At 34.1% G+C, this 24,057-nt stretch overlaps 1 protein-coding gene across 1 annotated transcript in view; it reads right to left on the bottom strand.

Moving 5' to 3' along the window:
* The window catches only part of LOC136038721 (lysophospholipid acyltransferase 6-like), a gene marked incomplete in the record, with an annotated part of 51,237 nt that overhangs the window by 9,379 nt on the left and 17,801 nt on the right, over positions 1-24,057 (bottom strand). Inside the window, 5 exon segments of the mRNA XM_065722057.1 lie at positions 1,535-1,682; positions 3,753-3,888; positions 5,923-6,034; positions 12,767-12,936; positions 17,561-17,706. Coding sequence (XP_065578129.1) covers positions 1,535-1,682; positions 3,753-3,888; positions 5,923-6,034; positions 12,767-12,936; positions 17,561-17,706 — 712 coding nt within the window.

The raw sequence follows: 24,057 nt of genomic DNA, 5'->3' as shown, positions 1-24,057 counted from the left end.
GTTTTCTACAAGATCTTAGAAGTTTTTTTTACGGGATGGCTGTTATTACTCTTCTTGTTTTGGTTTAAAAATAAATATTTTCTATCTCTAATACTCTTAGCCTTGGTAGTAGAAGCAGCAGTAGTCATTTAATATGTCTCACCCTTATAATCTTAGCCTTATTATCAAAAATTTCACCCTTATAATCTTAGCCTTAGTAATAGCAGTAACAATAGTACGATTAGTGATGGTAGTAGTAGCAGTAGTAGCAACAGCAGTTGTAGTAGTATTAGTGATAACTGCAGCATACACTCATTGCCTTTTGGTTGGTTTAACATCCCCCTCAAATTATCCTGAAAGTTTAAACGGAGTACTCTTAGCCATTCCTATTGCTTATCTGCCCTTTTTAAAAACTGCATACATATATTGTGTTTTGACTTAGTTTAACATCCCCCACAACATTGCCTAAAGCTCACCCTTAGGATCTTAGCATTAGTAGTGGTAGTATGCACATAGTGTGTTTTAATTGATCCCTCTTTGGTGACCCAGGATCAAACACGCACCGCTTTCAAAATAACAAGTCCTATAAGTAAACAATGGGTAAATTGCATATCTTAGTCCTTGCCATAGGGGTTGCAGGGAGTCACGTCATCCCCAGAGGCATGATTATTTGACCTTTCAATTATGCTAAACAAAATGGCTATCTCAGAATTTTGTTTAGATGTCTTTCGGGGGAAGCCGTAAAAAAGAGCGTTGTTGGGGGGGGATTGCCCTCCAATCCTGTTTAACTCTTAAATGGGCCCCATAAATTTCAGTTCCTAATCGAATGGGCCACATCCAAAGTTTCTACGACGATCCCTTCCATACGAAGTAGCTTGGTGAAAAGCTAAATGTAAGTAAATAAATAATACATGGGGACCACTTCGCTCTTTACTTAGGTATCGAAATTTTGCTGCCTATGAAACGTCCAGATTATAAGCACGCGGCAAGCAAGCATACCTGTGTCGCCTAAGAAAAAAAAAAATCACAACCATTACTGAAGGTGGCAGGAAAGTAAAACACCACCTAAAAGGCTTAGGGATAACTAAAAAATCTGGAATATCGGCAAAACCAGAAAATTAACCATATAAGAGAAATTGATTTTTATTCAAGCCGTGCTGATGAAATTCATCAAGGAACCTTTAGGCATAAATTTAATTTATGTCTAATTTTTTATAATTAGCAAGTTATTCGTGAGGTAATAATGTGCTTAAGGATGAAAAGCCTCGCCACATGGTAGCGCCCACTTGCTAACTGGTAGATTTCTAAAAACAAATTCTGTATTTTAGCCGAATGATTGTCTCACAATTTTTGCCCTAACTTTGGCCAAAGTTGCTTCTCTCCTGATGGAACTGAGAAAAAAACGATTGACTATGCAGGCACCATCTTCCAATTCAGTTATTTAAAATGACAGATAATCCCATCTGTCATTGATAGGATGAGACTGACGGAAAAAATCTGTTATTGAAAAGAGCTTTTAAGATGAAAGACGAGACAGAATAAAGGAAGACAATACCTTTGAATCTTCCAACTGAAAACATCGGACAAATGCATATGAAAATGAGAGCATGTATCAAACTGACAACTACTTTGGTGATGACAGCCTTGGTTGGAGATGGGTCTTGTACAGGTATAGCCGAACATGGAGAGTCTTCCAGGATATCCTAAAAGAAATACAATGTATTAAAAAAGAGGTAAAGGTAAAGGATGCGGCACTAGACCCTTAAAGTCCGAACCGGCGGTGCTGATCTCCGTCCCAAGGCCCTTCAGCCAGAAAGTGCAAAAGGGGGTTGGGGGCCAGCCATCCTGTGGTTTAGCAGAAACTTCCTGTTTACCTTCCCCATATTTCTCCAGGTACCCATATAGTGATAGGTCGACTCTGGCAGAGCTTACTGGGTCATGCCACTGGGCCCCGTCCCAAACCAAATAATTGGGTACACTAGGATTCGAACCCTCGCCCTCTGGGACAAAGGATCCTAAATCCAGCCCACCGATCCACTCGGTTATGATATCAACATGATATCAAAAGTACCATGCGCTCATTAGTATAACAAATCCACAAATGGTCAAATAAAACTGTCAAAAAAAAACATCAAAAAGTAGATATAATCTAATTTAATTCTTTTTAAACAAATTGTGAGTAGTGCATTGCTTTTATTTTGTTTTATGGTGGCGTATTCTTTCGCGAATTTCCTTTAAAGTAAAATCAGGAATCCAAATGAATTTCAACTCGTCCGAATACATTTGCTTTCGCCCCCTTCTTGGTATGTAAGGATGTCCCGTAAGAAGCTATACAATCATAATGTAGCTTCTGCAATCATAAAGTTCTTTTGGAAATTTTACGTTTACAAATTAAAATGTTAATTACATATAAAAAACACGAAGGTGCTGCAACGGAGTAAATATAAGAAGGAAAAAAAGAAGAAAAAGCGAAGATAAAATAAAACATACACAAAACTATACAAATATAAAAGAAACTAGTACCCAAAAATTAATTTGGAAATTATACAAGACTGACCTGTCTTTCCAAGAATCTTTCATGGTTACTCTCAGATGCTGTGAGCGGTTCAACCAGACAGTAAGTGGCGACCTGATGTCTATTTCTGGAGCATAAAGGGGATTTCCAAGAGGAATGTCGCATATACGAAATACACACCCCAGATTCTCTTTTAATCAGAGCACGTAAATATGCTCCAAAGAGGGAGAAGAGGAGGAGAATGGAGATAAACGAATGAGTCATAGGATCTGGCTGGCAAACGCCAGTAGGGCTGCACTTTATAACAAATGAGAAATAAAAAAACTTTTCACAGCTTTTCATAAAGATACGAAAGTACGAAGTAGTGCTAGATTAGACGCTAGTGCCAACTAAAACGCCAAGATGTTTAATACTTACAGAAGAGGATACACTTAGAAATCCTAGTTGCTTTCTTTCTATCACAGCTTGAGACCCGTCAAAAATAAGAACTTTGCTCTTAGATGTGGTGACACGCATATTTTTCATATTCGTGACAAAAAACAGAAAATTTTTCTAACTTGATGACACTGTTCGACCAAGCTTCAAACAGTCTAATTACAGACTCATTACAAGACTCGTTTACATTTGTTACATTTTTACTTTCGTTTTTTTTTCGCTTTTGACAATGCAAGATGGCTGTATTATTTAAAATTTGATGCGATTTACTTGGATACTGTTTCTTTTATCCTTTACATCACTAAAAGCGGACATCATTTACATCTCCTAGCAATGGTGATATTGGAATGACATCTCCTTATTAATGAAGAACTTCAAGCCTTTTGATACATGAAAAATTTTATGAATTTTAGCTGAATGCTAAAATGCTCTGCGTTTCCTAACGGTTCAAAGCCCCTTTTTAAGTTTTTAGATTCATATCAAAGGGAAAAATGTCTCTGAAGATATTTATGTTTTGGTCATGATTTTTCTTTTGTATTTACTGATGTTGTTCTTTTAATTCTTAGCTTATAAAGATTAGGAAAGCATAAATAAGAAGCAATAACGGGAGAGTGAGTGAGTGAGAGAAAGAAGAGGTAGAGAGGGAAAACGAGAGAAAGAGAGTGAGGGGGAGAGAGGTGAGAGAAAAGAGAAAAGGAGAGACAGAATAAGAGAATACAGAGAAAAGAGAAGAAAAGGAAGAGGGAAAGAAAAAAGTTATGAGAAAAATGGTATAAATGTTAATATCTATGTGATCTAAAACACTGATTAACAGTTCTAGTACCTCAGATTTAATATGTTTCCTATAATTGGTCCCATAAATGTAATCGATATAGTCCTTATAAAGCACAGTTGGTCCGGTCATACAGGCTTGAAAATGAAGAATGTAACTAAAGTATTCGAGCATTGACGGGATTTTCCTAAAAAAAGACATAAATATGAGAAATAATAACATCTACGCAAGACATGACATCGAATGTATTCATTTAGAAAGAATTTGAGCTAAAAACCCCAAGGTTAGTGCAGAATAGTATAAGGCTCATTTATAAAAAAAATCATTTCCATAAGACACAATCTGAATTTCCCGCCCCTCCAAGTACTCAGTGAAAATCTCAACTCTATTTTCAAAACCACTCCTAAGATATTACAGATAAGCTTTTTTCATAACCAGGCAACACACAGTGTTTTTCGATTTAGCTCGCTACTTAACCGTGGATACATTCGTAGGTAAGTACAACAGTAGTTCGTACTGTAAACACACTTAGGTTGGACAGAGACGAAATCAAGTTAAACCTTCTCCAGACACAAAATTTGAACTCCTCCCCTTCTTCTCTTAAACTGTCTGAAAGTTTCAACTTCATGCAGTTCCTGGGGTATTGCAGATATAATATTTTTGATAGCCTACATGCTCAAAGTGCCTTTCAGTTCAGCTGTATTTTCTCCCCCAAGCCATTAATCGACTCTCATTTGCACTCCCTCCTCGCAGCACTCTCTTAAAGTCTCAACTTGATAACCGAGACCGTTCCTGAGATAGTGCAGATAAACTAGGGATTTTTATTTAATTTTTCAAGAATTATCTAGTAAAAATATGGAAGAAATACAAGAATGTTCATTCAAGTTTCTACACTATGAGGTATTTTTATGTTTTACATAACTCTAGCATTACAAGATTTCTAAGAAGTTTACTCTCAAAACTTGGACAGATTCCTCTTACTTCCCCAAGGAAAACGGAATCAGTACTGCTCCATTGCAATTAACACATTATTCTTTCCCTTGGTATCCCAGTGATCATATTTTCCAACCATATCAATTTTACTAGCTTTCATAACAGATGATTCCTAGCCTTCAATTTCAAATCCAATCAAGAAAAAAAAAAAATCTTTTTATCTTACAATAAGGTTTTAGTACTTTCTTGTATAGGTTATTCAAACGATAATGAATTTCATTGGTCGACGTATCCATGCCTCGTTATTTGCTATTGAGCAATAAACTACATCTGGATAAAAAAGTCAAACGTTCACTATACATAATTTGAATGAAAGATTAAATTTTTCCCTTCTCTTTAGATTAATCCTTTCATAACATTCATTTTAATTTAGACTGTTTTCTTTTTCACCAAGTCAAAAATGAACTTACTGTACGTATTGACAAAGGATGGAACAATAGTTCTAGTCAATTTGAAGATTATGATGAACATTTTGATTATGGCAGTGAAAAAGTAAGCAGTTGTCTCATTATTACATTTTTTCAAAGCACATGATTGATCATAGCATATTATTTTGAAATAGGTCTCTCTCTACTTGGCTAACTGGTAGTTCTCTTTCTATCTTTAGATCAGTAATAAGAATAGTTAAGGATGACTTTATCAGTTTATGCTCACTAAAAATGAATGTTCTGTTTAAATCACAATTAGGGATTATAGCAAGTGAACGTCAGGCTTAGTAAAGGGTAGAAAACCACCAAATCCTTAGGGTTAATGATCAAAAAGGAAAACAATTCACTATAAAGAAAATATCCTCAACTCCATCAACTATATGCTTAATAGAACAGTATGACACTATTATTTAAGCTTTTATTTGAAAAAACTTATTTTGAAAACCTTTATTATTTAGACATATATTATTTTATATATTATATATATATATATTATTTTATATATATTAATATAATTAATATAATATTATATTATATATTAATTTATATATTAATATATAAATTAATATAATTTATATATTATATATTAATTTATATATTAATATAATAAATATATATTTATTATATATTAATATATTATTTTATATATATTATTTAGACATATATTATTTTATTTATTATTTAGAAAACCTTTGCGATAAAACTTTTATATATTCTAGAGCAGGGTTGTCTATTTTCTTTCTCCAATATGACGCGAGGTTTTTGGACTTAGCTAATAGTTAATTTAAACTGATAATTACCTGACAGCTTGTAGTTTCTGGAGGGGGGTTAATTTATCCTGATCTTTTTCGGAGCCGTCTTTCCAAGCAAAAGCAATACTAGTAACTTTTTGAACAGCCACCATCACTGGAGCTAAAATATAAACGCACGTAAATGTTTAATACTGAAATACCAATTAACGTTTTGAAACACGAACTTAAAACTTGCCCAAAAGAGAATAAAATAAGGTGAAGAAATTTTTGATCACAGAAGTCTGATTTTTTTGGATATTTGCCCCAATGTACAAACAGAAAAAGTTAAGGGAAAGCGTTAAGCACTTATCAACTTCATAGTTTATTTCCTCATGGTACCTTTTGTTTCTTAAAGCAAAAGGTGGAGGGAGGGGGGCTTCTTCTATGTTATTATAATAATTTCATGTCAAAAATTCACTATCATTTCATACTTACTCGCAACTTTGCTAAGTTAAATTTGTCATACATTTTGTCAATTTACACTAACGCCAAACCCCAATGCAGACACCTTAAATGCTAAAAAATAAGTAACTGATGTTAATCTAACGATAAAATAGAGTCCCCAGAATTCCCCATTTCTTAATGACACCTCAAGCGAACAAAATAAGGATTGTAAAGTTCTTTTACCTATGGATAGATTACCTTAGGTAAAAGTTTCCAGTTTCTCAAATTGTCAGATGTAAAAATCTATTTCTAAAGACTTTTTTACAGCATAATTCATTTGAGAGTTCTAAAGAATTTGAGAATTAATTAAGCATTAACTAAAGTCACATTAACTGTACCATGCAAACTATGTTTGAAAACACAACTTATTTCATCGACTTCAAAATTTAGATCAGTTCACACTTGGTGAATTGATAAAACTTAATGGCTTCATTCTTCAATGACGCCAGGATTCAAAAACCCAAGTTCTGAAATTGAAAACGTCCCATTAGAAGTGTCGGACCACACAGGCCTTCGGTCATGCGCCATACCTTGAAATAACAATAAAAAGTGCAAGGTAATATATTCCAAAATAGTGGAAAAGAAACATACGAATATCTTGATTATGCACTCAAAAATCTTGATTGACACCCAAATCTACCTAACCCTAAAAAAAAAAAAAAAATTCAACCAACCCATATTGAAGCGTATGCTATTGTGAGCCCGACGTTCATTATTACGAAGCCAATGCCAGACTAAACAAAATGTTTAGGGCAAAAATTAAGCACTTTAGGTTATAAGGTGCTTCTTCCGAAGCCACTAAGACAGTTAAACATTTACTTTTCAAAGAGAATGAATCATTTTTGTTCTATCCCAAAGGACTTTGTGAATTTGTGGTTTTCCAGCTTCATGTCAACCAAATTCAATTTAAGATTCAAACAAAAGTTGGAAATGGGATATAAAAATAATTTTTGGTTCACAAAACAAGACAATGTGGACCCGATTCTGCTGAACTTCAAAGTCATAAATATTAACTCCCTTACTGAATTTCACAAGTTGCTGACAAATGTGACGCCCATCTTCATTTTTAAGACAATTTAATCTATTTATAGAGTACTACAATTACCACGATAGTGGTCAAAGAACCTCGACTCAAACACAAGTTTTAAACTGCTTAAATACATAGTTACAATTTCAGGCCTTACTTTATTTAGCAAGTATTTTAAAACTTGGACGAACTGTTTTTAAACGCCTGTTTTATGTACTTTATTACAGTCTCCGTGATGGGTTTCAAATTAGTCAAATTCCCTTTCAACTTGTAACAACGTTACAAGTTTTAGTGCCCTTTCAAGGGACCAAACAGTTTGGAGAGAAACTAGCCCTTTTCCCTGTGCTCCTTTTCTCCCCAAAAAACATCCGATTGAAAGTCTGAGGTAGGTATAATTGAAAGGTGAGATCCAATAAAAGTGTCACTGGGGATGATTTCCCCTCTACATTCCCTAGGGAAATGGCAGTGACTTTTACAATTTGTCCTTTGTTTACATGTAGTATTTGTTATTAGGAAACATGCAGACATTTTTCATGGGGGAGTTTTTTGCGGGGTGGGGGGGAGGGTGGACTTCCACGGGGAGAATCTTCAATGGGGATGAATTTCTTGTAGAAATTTGCCTAGATTCTAATAACAGAATGCGTTTTATTTGTCTTACTTTCTCTTTGAGAAAGTAATGGACAGAATGTTACGGGGAATTGTCCGGGGGGATTCCCACGAGACGGAATTATCCTGGGGGTGGGAAGCGCCTAACACGGTGTATTGCAACCAGATTGCACCCTACTTGAAAAAAAAGTGAAGATGTGGCTGTCCCGCTCTGTCGTTTTAACCTTAAAACTATAAGATAAGTTTGAAACCCGAGTCAGTTTTACAAACTGCAAAAATCAAGCAACATTGTGGCTCAGGCCTAGAAATTTGAGTGGCCCTTCTAAAGGGCCACCAGCTCGACAACAACTAAAAAAACGAAGTTGGAAGTTAAGCGTAATCTTCGTAAAGATAGGCACCATGAACCTGAATTTCTCAAGACTTCTAGTCAGTAGAAACAATGATTAATATCGCGAAATTTGATTCGCCTTCTCCAGCCGTTAGTATCTGTAATGCCTATTGAACTAAATATTATAACATTTTTTTATATTATGAATTATCTTTTTCACTCTCAGTTTGCTAGCGTTTGTTTGTATGTATTACCTTGGAGGATCTTGCAAGGCCATGTGCTACTCGTTTCTGTTAGCCGTGTTATTCGTTGTGCTAAGAATGTAACGTTAAAATCACGTGGTATTGATGGGTTTTTCACCTTTATACTGATTATATGTATATATGTACATGTGCTTTTTTTTCTTTTTTTGTGTTACTTCACTATCTATACATATTCTAAAGTGGGTTACAGATAAATTATTGTTGTTATTTCAGACACCAACGTTAATTTATAATAAAGTCGATTTCTTGAATATAACTTTTCTATGAAAATGAGGAGCGTAGTTGAAACTTAAAACCAACAAAAATGATTGCTTTTCTGTTTTTCCTTAAAAATATATGTAAGCTGGTAGAAATTAGTGAAATATTTGTAAAATTCAGTATTACTAGAAAATTCTGCTTACTGAAAACACAAGACCTGACACACACAAAAATAGGTTTAAGACCAGAAGTCCCCAAGCCAGATGCAGATGAAAAAACAAAAAAAAAAAAAAAAAAAAAACTCAAGCAAGTTCTCAGTAAGGTGCTAGTTTCACAGAATTCTATAAATATAGTGAAATGCCGCAAGTAAGTTTAAGTCAGTCAGTTTTTCATGTTACATAAACTACGAAACAACTATTTGTGTTCGTTTTTCGCTTCAGCTTCATTCTTTACTTCCGTCGGAAAGACTCTTCCATCGCATTTTTAATGATTTTATCCTCGTTTTTAGGTTTTAAAAACATCCACAAAAAACCTCAAAAGCATCAAAACAAATTTGTTTAATTTAGGCGATGAAACTAAAGAAGTTAGAACAAGTTTTGTTAAAGTGGGAGAAAAATCAATGCGCTACTTCGTACTTCTTTTAATCTTTCCCTACAAAAACTAAATGAAAAAGAAAACGCAATTTTGTAATACAAAAAGTCAAAGGGATACATTATCCCCTGCATCTTTGAGGAGTTTTAAAGAAAAAAAAATTCCTCATGAAAGACTTTCCTATATAAAATCAAAAAATATCATTCACTTGTCAATTTTTGATAATAACCAACTGTCTTTTTTCTGGTTTAATTTAAAATGTATATTCAGAAAACCAGTTTACGAAGACATCTTAAGCAGGGTTCGGACAGGTTGGTTCGTTTCAAATTATAGGCTCTGTCCTATTTTTATAGGATTTCCCGGGCCCAAATATAGGCCAAATATAGGATTCGGAAATCCTCTGGATCAGATCTGTGGTAGATGGCGTGGGATGCATGGTCACATAAATTACCAAGCTTCATCCCGATCCCTCCAATCTAAGCGTTTTCCATGATTTTAGGTCTCCCCAAGTTCCCCCCAATGTCACCAGATCCGGTAGGTATTTAAAATAAGAGCTTTAAGACACGATATCCTTCTAAAAATGAAATTTCATTGAGATCCGATCACCCGTTCGCAAGTTAAAAATACCTCATTTTTTCTAATTTTTCAGAATCAACCCCCCAAACTACCCCAAAGAGAGTGGATCCGTTCTGGTTATGTCAATCATGTATCTAGGACTTGTGCTTATTTTTCCCACCAAGTTTCAGCCCAATCCCTCCAATCTAAGCGTTTTCCATGATTTTAGGTCACCCCAAACTCCCCCCTCCAATGTCACCAGATCCAGTCGGGATTTAAAATAAGAGCTTTGAGACACGATATCCTTCTAAATATCAAATTTCATTGAGATCCGATCACCCGTTCGTAAGTTAAAAATACCTCATTTTTTCTAATTTTTCAGAATCAACCCCCCCCCCTCCCAACTACCCCAAAGAGAGCGGATCCGTTCTGGTTATGTTAATCATGTATCTAGGTCTTTTTCTCATTTTTCACACCAAGTTTCTGGCCAATCCCTCCACTCTAAGTGTTTTCCAAGATTTTAGGTTTCCCCCTCCAAACTCCCCCCAATGTCACCAGATCCGGTCGGGATTTAAAATAACAGCTCTGAGACACGATGTCCTTCCAAACATCAAATTTCATTAAGATCTGATCAGCCATTCGTAAGTTTAAAATACTTAATTTTTCTATTTCTTCTGAATTAACGGACCCCCACTCCTCCCCAGATGGTCAAATCGGGAAAATTACTATTTCTAATTTGATCTGGTCGAGTTCCTGATACGCTTGCCAAGTTTCATCGTCCTAGCTTGCCTGGAAGTGCCTAAAGTAGTAAAACCAGGACCGACAGACAAACACACCGACAGAATTTGCGATTGCTATATGTCACTTGGTTAATACCAAGTGCCATAAAAACACTATGCTACAATGAGATTAACCGAACAGACGGACCAAAGGATGATGAGGCGATAAACGATAAAAAGCTGATTTCGACAATCTTCCATGCAGGAGGGCCAACTTTGCACTTATATCAGGGACATCAAACTTACGAATTATCTTACCATTGCTATACCAAGGGGGGAGATAAAGTAAAAATTTACATAATCTGAAATAAAAAGTCCGAATCTGATTAACATCATTTTTCTTTAGAAGGGGATAAAGACCAGATAGATAAAGGACAGATTGATCACAGAATGTAGCATATAGCCTACCCAGTGCACGTCTTTTATACTCCCCTCAATTAGCAACTATCTTAGAATAGCCCATTTGAATAACTGGGCCGTATTCACATCAGGCAGCCAGCGTTCAGCCAGGAAACACATAAGTCGCAAGAACTCCAGTCTCATTAAGCAGAGACTGCTAGCCTATATACTGATCTTCGCTCATTTCGGACAGGCCCGACATGACAAAAAACAAAACATAGGCTACTAAGTCAACACAACAGCATAGCCCAGGCAGAAGCAGCTTACTAAGCCCAACACAAAGCATTAGTTAAGTTCAAAAAGCTCAACAATTGTAATTAATTATCAATCTACACCAAAAAAACAGAAAATTGCAAATCATGAGTAATGTTCTTAGTGCTCTTCAGCCGAAAATATAGGAATGATAGGATTTTAGCCAAAATATAGGCATTTTATAGGAGTGCATTAAAATATAGGAATTTATTGGAATTTATAGGCGAGTCCGAACACTGCTTAAGGAATGTTTCAGGGAGTATAAAAAAAAAGATTCAATCACGCGTGACATCATACCCAAGAGATGTAACTTTTCAAGACCTAACTGAGTTATATTCTACTTTATGTAAAGGTGCAGTATTGTCAACTGAAAAATATTGACTTATCAAGATAGCGTCTCAGAACCCTCTATCAATAATTTTAGACCTTTCACCCGATGTTCCACACGAATCTAAAATTGTCTTAATCCACCCCATCCACGAAGATCTGCTCCCGTCTATCAGAGACTCCACCAATGCTTCCCTAACTAACCTATGCTTTTCCTTACATAGCCCTCTTGCCTAATACTTCACCAGTTTTTACTAGCCTCTTACTTCTTAACAACAAAATTCCCAAATCACCTTTAATAACTAAGTTATTAAACCTCCCACTTAAACTTAGCATCCTTCTATTATACTTTAGTTGTAATCTTTCTAATATAACACCCTTATCAAACACTCCAACTTCTGCTCCTTATCCCATTTCCGCCCTAATCTTAGTCTCAAACACCCCCTTCTGTAACTTTCACCCCCTTTCTGTAGGTAAAATATTCTAAAATTACTTCTCTTCTTCATCATTTTCATTTGTAATACCGTCTTTTTGGGTGCCCAATTTTACGTGCGAGGGGAATTTAAAACAGGAGGGGATTTCCCCAAGAGGAATTTTTAAAGGGTGATTTTCCGTAACGAAAATTATCGTGGGGGGGGGGTACGCCTAGCACCGGTTTACTACGGGCCGTGGTTTGCAGTCCGCTCTTTACTAGGTTGCACCCATAGTTGCAACCATTGGTTATAGCAAAATCTCTTACTTATACTAATATCCTTATACATTAATATGCATTTTGATTGGGATAGTTTATATCTGCTCTCACATTTATGTTATGTTTCATCAAGTAAATCTGTACAAAAGTATTTATTGATGGAGAATAACCAGAAAAATAAGTCAATGTAACTAAAATTAAAACACTCCTTTGATTTTTTTTATACTATTTTTATTATATTACTTCAGATTGTTTGTTAAGCAGTAAATAATTTTGACAAATAATAATTCCGCTGATCAGTTTAATTTATCTGTAAGTTAATTAAAATTTGTTCTAATTGCTTCCATTTTTGAATATTTTTATCCAGGAAGATTTTGAAGAAAAAAAACTTACCAGAAACATCTAAGGAGAAACCCGTCTGAGACATCAGCTGTCGGCGAATATGAACACATCCCATATAGACAAGCGACAACGGTAAGATAATTTGTGGCACATATTTTGCGGGAAAAAATACTGTGATGAAGTAACTCACACCAGTCAAAAACATCACCAGATATGCATGCCTTATAAAAGAAACCAAATAAGTCACAAAAGCCAATTCTGATTCCTTTACAGAGGAAGTCTTTCTTAACCTTTTACCCTTAAAGAGAACTTAGAGTAAATTACAAGTATATAACAAATCCCTTCCATATTTTTACAGCGTAACTTTAGCTCTTTCATCCTAGTTTACTCTTTCCCAAAAAACCTCTAGGGACCTGGTCGAAATAACCCCGATTCTACGGAAACACTTTCTAATTTTTTTCTAAATAACAATATCCTAAGTAACAGTTAGGCCTGGGAGAGTACCTATGTCGGATACTCACAATAAAAAAGCGGTAACTGCTATTTTTACTAAAACAGGGTAAATAAGCTTTGCCTTACTGACCGACGCTATCAAAAGCACAGTATCTTGATAACTGTATGAGATATACCATGTAAACGACATTTCTGTATCTGCCAAGTCTTTTAACTGAGTAGATTTCCTAGACAATTTCATTGTTACTAGTTTAGTAAACTGAGAAAAATATTTGTCTTGGTCCTTTGTAAAATGCGTATTTAACAGATAAGACCTTTTGACCCAGAGTATCTGAAGTAATTAGGGATATAAAAATATCCACACAGTAGCTCACACCCAAAATCTAAACAATTTCTCTATAATTAAGCACTTCAGCAAGGATACTTACCAGAGGTGGAAGGAGGCAACTTTCCAATGAATAGGATTGGTAGCATAAATAAATATACAATACATGCTTTGATATGTATTAAAGAAAACTAAATTATTTTAAATAGGTCTAAGGACAAAGAAGTACATACACATAGGGTCATGGGTCTCAAAATGATGTCTTATATTGACCTCCTTTTTACCAGTGGAAGAGGCATTGGCCCCCTTAGCCCCTCCCTGGTGGCACTCATGCTCACAAGAACCATTTATTAAATGTGGTACTTCCTCTGCTTAAATTACCAAGCACTACAAATCTATATTTACTCTTAGCAATCCATTAATTAAATCTCTTTAAATGATCTGAAAAAAAATATTAAAAAAAAAATTAAATGGTACAAAAATGTGATCAAATATTTGACTTCAACATATAAACTACATTAGAAAATTTACAAACAGTTAATTCTACTGTTGATGAAAAATCCAGAAAACCCGAGGCATGAAAAAAGAAAAAAAAAAGTCTAAGAAACTTGTGTGCAAAGACATTGGATGATGGACAAATTTCTCTGGCATATTCAAATTGAGCATTAAAAGCTAAATTATGTAGATACAAATAGAAACTTTCATGGAACTAACAACATGTTCCCCATTATTTGTATCTATCTCGGCTTGAAAATGGTTGTTGGTTGCATTTAATCTACTCCAAAACAGTTAAATCGTCTAAGAGATGGATATGGAACGTGTTGAATGCAATTATGATCTCAATATGAAAATAAAATTTTTGTCCAAACAGGAGTTTATAAGAATGAATTAAATAACAGAGATTCATCTTAAATAAGCTTTGACGCAACTTATGCCCCAAATAATTACTTCTCCGTAAAAGTAAAAACATTTGAGCTTCAAATTTTCCGACAGCTTGGTAGTTTTGATCGCCAAGTCATACAAGGTACCCAAATATTTTTGAACTCGTAGAAACGGACGAAATTTAAAATCGTATTTTGTTGGGATACACTTTTAAAACAACTTTATAGAAATGAATTCAAAATAATTTTTATTCAAATTTCCTAATAACCGGATTTAAAGCTAAATATTTTTAAACAAAGACATAAAACTAAAAAAAAAACTCAAACGAGACTTCGGTTAGTAGAGAGAAAAAATATGAAAGATTAAAATAACGTGGATTTTTCGCCTGTATCTAAACTAGGAGTCTTCAGCACAAGATAAAAAGAAAAAACACTCAACTAAAAACAATTAAAACCACCATCAATAATAATAAATACGATTGTCGCTACTGATCCAAGTAGGGATAAGAAGCTATTAAGTTACTTCAATGAGAACATTAAAGCAACTAATGTTACAACTGATGTTGAAGAACATCAAAAGCTTTGATGTCCTCACTAAATAACATGGATGATTATAAATTCTGTTGTTAAGCCTGGCCATTCGGCTCCATCATTACCAATGAAGCTCAAGCTAGACGGAAAGGATATTGCTAATAAAAAATAAACAAAGCTGGAATTTACATCGTATTTTACTTAAATTGGTCGTTTGAGAGCTAATTCTGTATCTGAATCAAGATCTAACAGTAGTTTTACTAGATGTTCAAGTCCTTCTTGCCACAAATCTGTTGTGCTTGAACAAGTAACTGAGACAGAGGTTTCACGAATTGTTTCTAATTTAAAGATATCATTTTCAGGAGCCCTCACATAATCTCCATGATTAAATTAGGACCTGATTTAGTACCCACTCGAGCAGTCAAGTCTATTCTTCTGGCGTGACTCCGCTAACAAAATTAATTAATGGGTCGTTTGAACGTCGAGTTTTCCCTCAGGCACTGAAGTCCATGCGTGTCATCGTCATCCACGAAGATGGTAGCAAAAATGATCTTTCAAATTATCGGGCTATTTCCTTTCTTTCTGTATGTTCAGATTTTTGAAGAACTATTCCATTCTGGTTTAGCAGATCTCTTTGCAGCGAAGACATTTTTCATGAGCACCAGTTTGGGTTTCGTCTAAAGCATTCTACTGAACAGGCTTGTATTGGCCTTCTCAATTTTGTGAGCAATGCTTTAGACTTCGAGGGTGCCAGCTACAACTTTTTCTGGATGTGAGAAAAGTTGTGACGATTTGTCCCATGATATTCTTTTTACAGATTTTTCGCATTTTGGTCTTCGGGGAGAAGCATAAGAAGGACTGCAATCTTATCTTCATGGCCGGTTTATTTCTTTTGATCAAGTGTCTGATATTAAGGCCAAAGTAGACTTTGGAATTCCACAAGGGTCTATCCTTGGTCCTTTCCTTTACATTGTATATGTCAATGACTTCAAATGGGCTATAAGAGATGCTCCAAGGTCTATTTGTTGCAATATATGTTAACTAGATGAGTTCCAGGATCCTAATTAAATATATATATATATATATATATATATATATATATATATATATATATATATATATATATATATATATACATATATATATACATATATATATACATATATATATATTTATATATATATATATATATATATATATATATATATATATATATATATATATATATATATATATATATATACTGAACAAAAAATTTATTTATTTGTATTTTCTGATGATAGTACGCCTGTTTGTGCGGAGCGGGATCACAATAATTTGTTAATAGAGCTACAATTACTGATGGACAGAGCTTATGAGTGGTTTGAAGCAAATTGTCTCGCTCTAACTGTTTTAAAGTCTTTTTTTTTTCAGAATTGCCTTGCAATTTCCTGCTTTGAATATTATTTCAAGTTCTAAAGGTATCATTTCTAGATCACAAAATAAGTTTGTTAAATAAGGAGTCCTTGTTGATGAGAATCTTTCATTTTAAGAAGGTTAAAAGTTCCATATTAACCTTCTCCAATTATAAGTGTCAAGAAGCTTAAGTATGATACATAAGCTAAGAAATACTTTTCCTAGATGCATAATTTACTGTTCTATTGTTTGGATGAGTACTTTCCCATCCCTATTAAAACCAATTTCTCTTCTTCATAAAAAGTCTCTTCAATTAGCTTCAGATATGCAATAGTGCGTCAACAAATTCTCTCTTTAGTTCCGTCAGCAGTATTTCCTATCTTGTGCTATTTTTATTCATAGATAACTTCACGGTCAACTTCCCTCTTGTTTTTCGAAATTGTTACAACCCTGAGTTAGTGTAAAACTTCATGGAACTCGTATCTGTGAAGCTTTATTGGTTGTTAGAACTACAGCCGTGAGGTCATATTTTAACCCTATAGAAGCATGTAGTAGGTTTTGGGACTCCCTGCTATTTAATACTATCATGTAAATGTAATGTTCAGTGACAGAAATATTTCCGAAATAGTAAGGGAGCAATTCTCCTTAGCATCACATTAAAATGTTCAGACCTATTTCGTTATTAGATGTTAAATGTTCTCCCTACACTAATCGGAAGGACCTCTTACAAAAACTTGAAAATTTGACCCTAAAAATTCACATTTGCAGGTTTTAGTACCACAATAAGCTCAATAGCCTTCCGTCCTCCTCTGGGTAGCAGCAATTACCATAGCCATTAGTAATACTATATGTGGGGTCTACACAACTACACAACAGGCCTTCATTGTATAGTATACGGACTATATATATATATATATATATATATATATATATATATATATATATATATATATATATATATATATATATATATATATATATATATATATATATATATATAAAATAGTAATATACATTTGCCAGTTCAATAAAGTGTAAATAATTAATAAAAAGAGGTTTGATACATCTATTTGCATTATCTGCTTTTTTTTGTTATTTTGTTCCTTCTCTGTGTTTATTTTCCTTCTCTTGCATTATAAATCTTAATAGATATGATTGTAAGGGTTTCCCCTACGTACATAGGCCATGGAGTCTTTTGTGGGGATGTTAAAAGAGATGCATGTATTGATTATTTGATATTAATAAAGTATATGTATATACCTTCCAAAACAAAAATACAAAAGTGTTACTCCACCAACAAGAGCAGCACAGTGTCTTTTAGTTGCGGATGCCTTTGATGGGTGAAATGCCGTCCTGTAAATAGCAGCAAATAACAATGCAAACAACTGTCCAATTACAAAATTCACCTGAAATTGATAAAAGAAGACTATTAAACAGTTTAGGTTTGGTTAACATCACACTTTATAAAATACATCGTATTTTTTCATAAATGTGACTTTTCTTTAAAAATAGTTATCTATAATTATCGGTTAGACCTAAATAAAACGAGTTGAGTTTAGACCCTTTTGAAAATATTTGGAATCATAGTAGAGAAATAAATAAAATTTTCAACTAATACTGAAAATAATTTGAACATATGAATCCAAATATGTAAACATCTTTAGAGTTATATATCAACGATTTCTAGCATAGAAATGTTAGAGTAAATTTCGAAGGTGGGAGAAACATACCAAAAAAATGCCTCCAATTTCTATCATGATTATACCATTAAATTAAACAGGTTCAAGATCCCTAGAGCGTAGGCTTCACCCTTTACGAAAATATTTATTATTTTTATTCTTTCTTTTTCAGGAGCGAAAGAATTAAACCAATACCCTTTGTGAAGTTTATCATCCTATACCGAAAAAACAAAACAAATTTTTAGCAATTTTTTTTTACCAGGCGATATCTTTTCATTTTTACTATGAGTTAATAAATAATAAACTTTTAACTTGTTGTTACGATCTGCATTTCGGTTGTTTTTAATTTTTACATAGTTTACCGGTAACAACTCGGGTCAAGAGTAACCGAACTCCAACAAAAAGAAAATTGGTAACAATTAATGTATAAGAAATCAGCTTTTCGGGCTGATTCCATATAAAAATTTACATATAAAATTACATTGATTATTTTAACAAAATGTTGAAATTATTATATATTATTAATATAAAACTAATTAAGTTTAATGCTACCAATCAAACCCTGCTAAATTTGTCTTACCCTGCTATATAACTCAACCCCTAGAAATACGAAAAACATCATTAAAATAAATAAAATTTAGAATTAAATATGAAAGTTAGAAAGCTACGAAACTGAAATAATTTCTCGATTTCCAAAAAAAGGGGGTTAGTGTTGGAGAACCTCCCCTCCCCAAAGAAGTTAAGTGATGCATTTTCAAACTGTTTGCACATAGGTGGAAAAGGCGAGACGGGAAAAATTTATTGGGAAAGGAGGGGAGTGTTAGCAAGTGACTATCAGGAGTTGTATTTTCAATGATTTTAAATGGTAATATTTCTCATTTCCATTTAAATGGAATGTTTCAATGTGTTTAAACATATAGTATAGTGTATGTCGACATCAGAGAACCCAATTGTAGAGGCCGCGATGGCATCACCCACGATAAAAATCAAAAGTCACGCATAAGTTCTATTCATATGAAGAATTATGCTCTTTTCGTCTACCCAAAAATTATGTAGTGAAAATATTACTAAATAGAAGTACTGTTCATCGTTCAACAAAACTACTGTTCATCGAAATTTTGACTAATTGTGCTTATTCTTCCCACCAAGTTTCATCCTGATCTCTCCGCTTTAAGCGTTTCCAAGATTTCCAGTCCCCCCCCCCTCCAATGACAATGGATCCGGTCGGGATTTAAAATAATAGATCTAAGTAACGAGGTCCTTCTAAATATGAAATTTCATTATGATCCTATCACTTCTTCGTAAGATAAAAATACCTCATTTTTTTATTTTTTAGAATTAATCCTTCCCCCTAACTCCCCCAAAGAGAGCGGATCCATTCCGGTTATGTCAATCACGTATCTTGGACTTGTGCTTATTTCTCCCACCAAGTTTCATCTCGATCCTTCCACTCTAATCGTTTCCAAAGTCCCCCAACTCCCCGCAATGTCACCAAATCCGGTCGGGATTTAAAATAAGAGCTCTGAGACACGATATCCTTTCAAACATCAAATTTAATTAAGATCTAATCACTCCCTGGTAATTTATAAATACCTCATTTTTTCAAAATTTTCAGGATTAACGCTCACCTCCCATTCCCCAAAGAGAGCGGATGCGTTCCAGTTATGTCAAACACGTATCTATGACTTGTGATTATTTTCCCCGCCAAGTTTCATCCTGATTCCTCTGCTCTAAGCGCTTTCCAAATTTTAGGTTTTACCCCCCAACTCCCCCCAATGTCACCAGATCCGATCGGGATTTAAAATATGAGCTCTGAGACACGATATCCTTTGGAACATCAAATTTCAATAAGATCCGATCACTCCTTCATAAATTAAAAACGCCTCATTTTTTCTCTATTTTTCAGAATTAACCCTCCCCCCCCCAACTCCGACAAAGAGAACGGATATGTTCTGGTTATATGAATCACGTATCTAGGACTTGTGATTATTTTTCCCCACCAAGTTTCATCCCCATCCCTCCACTCTAAGCGTTTTCCAAGATTTTAGGTTTCCCCACCCCAACTCCCCCCAATGTCACCTGAGCTTTCAGACACGATATACTTCCAAACATTAAAATTTCATTCAGATCTGATCACCCGTTCGTAATTTAAAAATATCTTCTTTTTTCTAATTTTTCTGATTTAGCCGTCCCCCCCACTCTCCCCACATATTAGAATAGGGGAACGACTATTTCTAATTTAATCTGATACACCTGCCAAATTTCATTGTCCAAGCTTATCTGGAAATGCCTAAAGTAGCGAAACCGGGACAGACAGACCGACAGACTTTGCGATCGATATATGTCACTTGGCAGATAACAAGTGTCATAAATACTATGGCACACAAGAGCCAAACATTGTTGTGCCCTCGTTGTATTTAGGGTTAAATGTCTGCAACCCCAGTTTTTATTTTTTAACTCTTTGACAACTCGTTATCAGAGGCAATACTATATCATTTCGGAATTATATCTTTTCAGATTAATTTCAAGGCCCCTTTCTACAAAGAATTTTTATTTCTATAACCAGGTTTTAATTTTAAAACGATGCAGATTCTGGTCAAAAAATATCTTAAAGGAGAAAAGACGAAACTTTTTTTCTGTCGGATATACAGACAAAACCACAGATTTTCGGGATTCAGAGCATTTTTCTGTTAGAACGAAAAGGTTTTTAATCGATTTGCGACAGTAACAATTATGATAAAAGAGTTTGCGGTAACGAACTTTAAGTAAAAAGGGATTCAGTCCAATAGTGACCTCAATAATAAAAAAAAACATAAGAAATAAGTTTTTTATGGTGATTTCAAATACGTGAAATTGATTAAGTTTAGTATTATTCATCAAAAACTAGGACCTCGAGAAAATTTGCCTAATTTTCGAAAAACGAGTAACAATCAAAAAGTCAAGCGATCCTAATAAAATCACATCGTCGGGTACAGAATATCTTAGAACACTACTCTAGAGATTGCAAGCTCCTATCTACAAAATAGTAGTTTTTTTAAGGAGAATGATCATGGATGCAGTTTTCAAAAACTCAAGCGATCCTAACAAAATCACATCATCGGGTAAAGAATATCTTAGAACCCTACTGTAGAGATAGCAAGCTCCTATCTACAAAATAGTAGTTTATCTACAAAATAGTAGTCTACAAAATAGTTGAAAAATTAAGAGTCAATAAACCGTAACAAACTCCAAAAATTATGTTCTTTATGCCTAAAATAAAGGAACTTCAAGCTATGGCGCAAGTTTCTGAAGTTAGTCTGTAATTTCAATACTGCTCACCCACACTTCGGATTTGCGTAAAGAATGAAAATTTACAAAGTACCATATAATTCAAATTCAAATTATATAAAAATATCTTGAAATACTATTTTTCTACACTGAGATATCCAATAAAGTGCTTTAAATTTTTACTCTGCAACAGAGTAAAAATATTTTTTTTAGAATTTTCGGAAGAACAACATTTTCTTATTATTAAAAAGAACTGACTAAGTTTGAAAGTCTAAAACACGTTGCTTTGATATCTTTGGAAATCCTTAATCCATTGGTCCACTAAACGATATTTTTTTATTCGTAGGCACATCACCCGTGAAACGAAGTAACTATTTTATCCTCTAAGATATAAATTTCTTTTCTGTGTTCTTCTGTATTTTCTGTTTTTACTTGTTCCGCCTAATTTGATTAATCAAGTCGACACAGTCTTTTCAATACAGATCAACTGACGCTGATTAAAAACATTTTAAGAAAAAAATTTTTTCTGTTGCAGAAAAAAAAATCGTTCAAGCAAGGGGTCAGCCGCTTTCCGTGTTCAAGCAAGGGGTCAGCCGCTTTCCGCCGCTTGCTTCACATCTCGAACCCCTTCGTGTCCCGCACAATTCCACTACACGTGGGAGTCCCCGCAACGCTGGCGGAGTTCAGCTAAACATGGCATACTTTCGTCATGCTTGGCACGCGGCACCTGATATACGTGATTCCTGAAAGACGGCTATCTTTCGGTTTTCAGTAAGGGAGCAAGTTTTCAAAATTCTACAGTGACACTCGTATATTTTGGAACTGTAAGTTTTTTGTACCTCGAAACCTTCTCCAAAACTCAAGATGATTCATTTTCCCAGTTTAAAGTAATTACAATATAATAATTATGACCGGTTGTTAATTATTAGGTTTAATTTTGTCTTTAAAACAAATGATCTGAAAAAATATCCACGTGAAGTAAATACACCTAAATGAAGACATTCATTCTCGGAGCATTGGGATAAAAAAGTTAATATTTAGCGAAAAGGGGGACTTTGAGGGGTGGCACTGCTTTCATATTTAGGAAAGGCTAATTGACCTCTGTTTCCAGTCTTGAGTGCACTTCTAAAATTTGTATTAAAAAAAAAAAATTTAAAATAGAAATTTATCACAATATCAAAATGACAAGGGTCGATTAGCTTTATAACTTTTAACCGTTAATCAGAAGTGTGTTCAGTCCTCTTTTACCATTGAATAACGAGAAGGTTCTTTTTTTCTTAAACTGAAAGTAGGGAGCAACGTCAAAAATCAAAGGAACAGGAATTATTCCATATATAAAAGGATACCCCCTCCTCAATATTTTGCTCTTTAGGCTAAAACCGTTAACGCTTTTAAAAAAGGCTTCCTATTCTAATTAAACGGCCCCTGTGTTTAAGTAGTCGTTCTTGAAAAAACGGGACGAACAATCAAACTTTTGCGTAAGCAGCAAGGTATTCAGAGAGAGTAACCCTTTATATATTAAATAAAAAAACAAGTTTTTTTTTAAATGAAAGTAAGGAGCAACATTAAAACTTAAAATGACCAGAAATTACTCCATATATGAAAGGGGCTTTTCCTCCTCAACGCCTCGCTCTTTACGCTAAAGTTTGACTCTTTCTCTTAACTCTATTTTTAAAACAGTAAGAAACTTAAGCGTAAAGAGCGGGGCGTAAAGGAGGAAATATACGGATATACTTTCATATACGGAATAATTTCTGGTCATTTTAAGTTTTAATGTTGCTCCTTACTTTTATTTTTTTTAAAACTTGTTTTTTTATTTAATTTCTGGGTGTTTTTGAATTAATGCATGTTTTGATCTTGGCTCTCCGCACATAAATAATTAAAACGAAATTTGCATATTCATTAATTGCAATTAATTGGAAGATTTTGAGAAAAAGGCGCGAGGGAGGAGGCCTAGTTACCCTACAAGTTTTTGATTACTTACAAAAAGCATCTAAAACTTTTCATTTTTACAAATGTTTTCATTGGTAAAAAATATACGTAACTTACGAATTAACTTACGTAACGAACTTCTATATTTGTATGTTTTTACTGCGTATATGAGGCGGTTCAACCCTCGTCGATACCTCACTTTTTACACTAAATTAAATAAAAAAATAAATTTTCTAAATGAAAGTAAGGAGCGACATTAAACCTTAAAACAAACAGAAACTACTCCGTATATGAAAGGGGCTTTTCCTCCTCAACGCATCGCTTTTTACGCTAAAGTTTGACTCTTTCTCTTCACTCTCCTTCTTAAAACAGTAAAAAAACTTTAGCGTAAAGTGGGCGTTGATGAGGAAAAGCCCCTTTCATATACGGAGTAATTTCTGTTCGTTTTAAGTTTTAATGTCGCTCCGTACTTTCATTTACTTCATTAATTATATTATTTACTTTCATTAATGCATGTTTGATCTTGGCTCTCCACACATAAATAATTAAAACGAAATTTGCGTATTAATTTTCTTTTTGGCTAAATGGCTTTCTCTTAGTTTTAATCAGAAGATTTTGAGAAAAAAGGAGAGAGGGAGGAAGCCTAGTCCTCCAATTTTTTTATTACTTAAAAAGGCAACTAGAACTTTTAATTTTTTTACGAACATTTTCATTAGTAAAAATGTACATAATTTACGAAGTAACTTACGTAACGAACTTTTATATTCGTATGGTTTTATTACGTATATGAGGGAGTTGACCCCTCGCCAATACCTCGCTCTTTACACTAACCCTTAAATTTTGTCCCAATTCCTTAAGAATGAACCTTGAATCACAAAT

Source organism: Artemia franciscana, chromosome 18, assembly GCF_032884065.1.
Source record: "Artemia franciscana chromosome 18, ASM3288406v1, whole genome shotgun sequence".
Lineage (NCBI taxonomy): Eukaryota > Metazoa > Arthropoda > Branchiopoda > Anostraca > Artemiidae > Artemia > Artemia franciscana.
The sequence above is the reverse complement of the archived record's forward strand: the minus strand, read 5'-3'. Positions and strand labels throughout refer to the sequence as shown.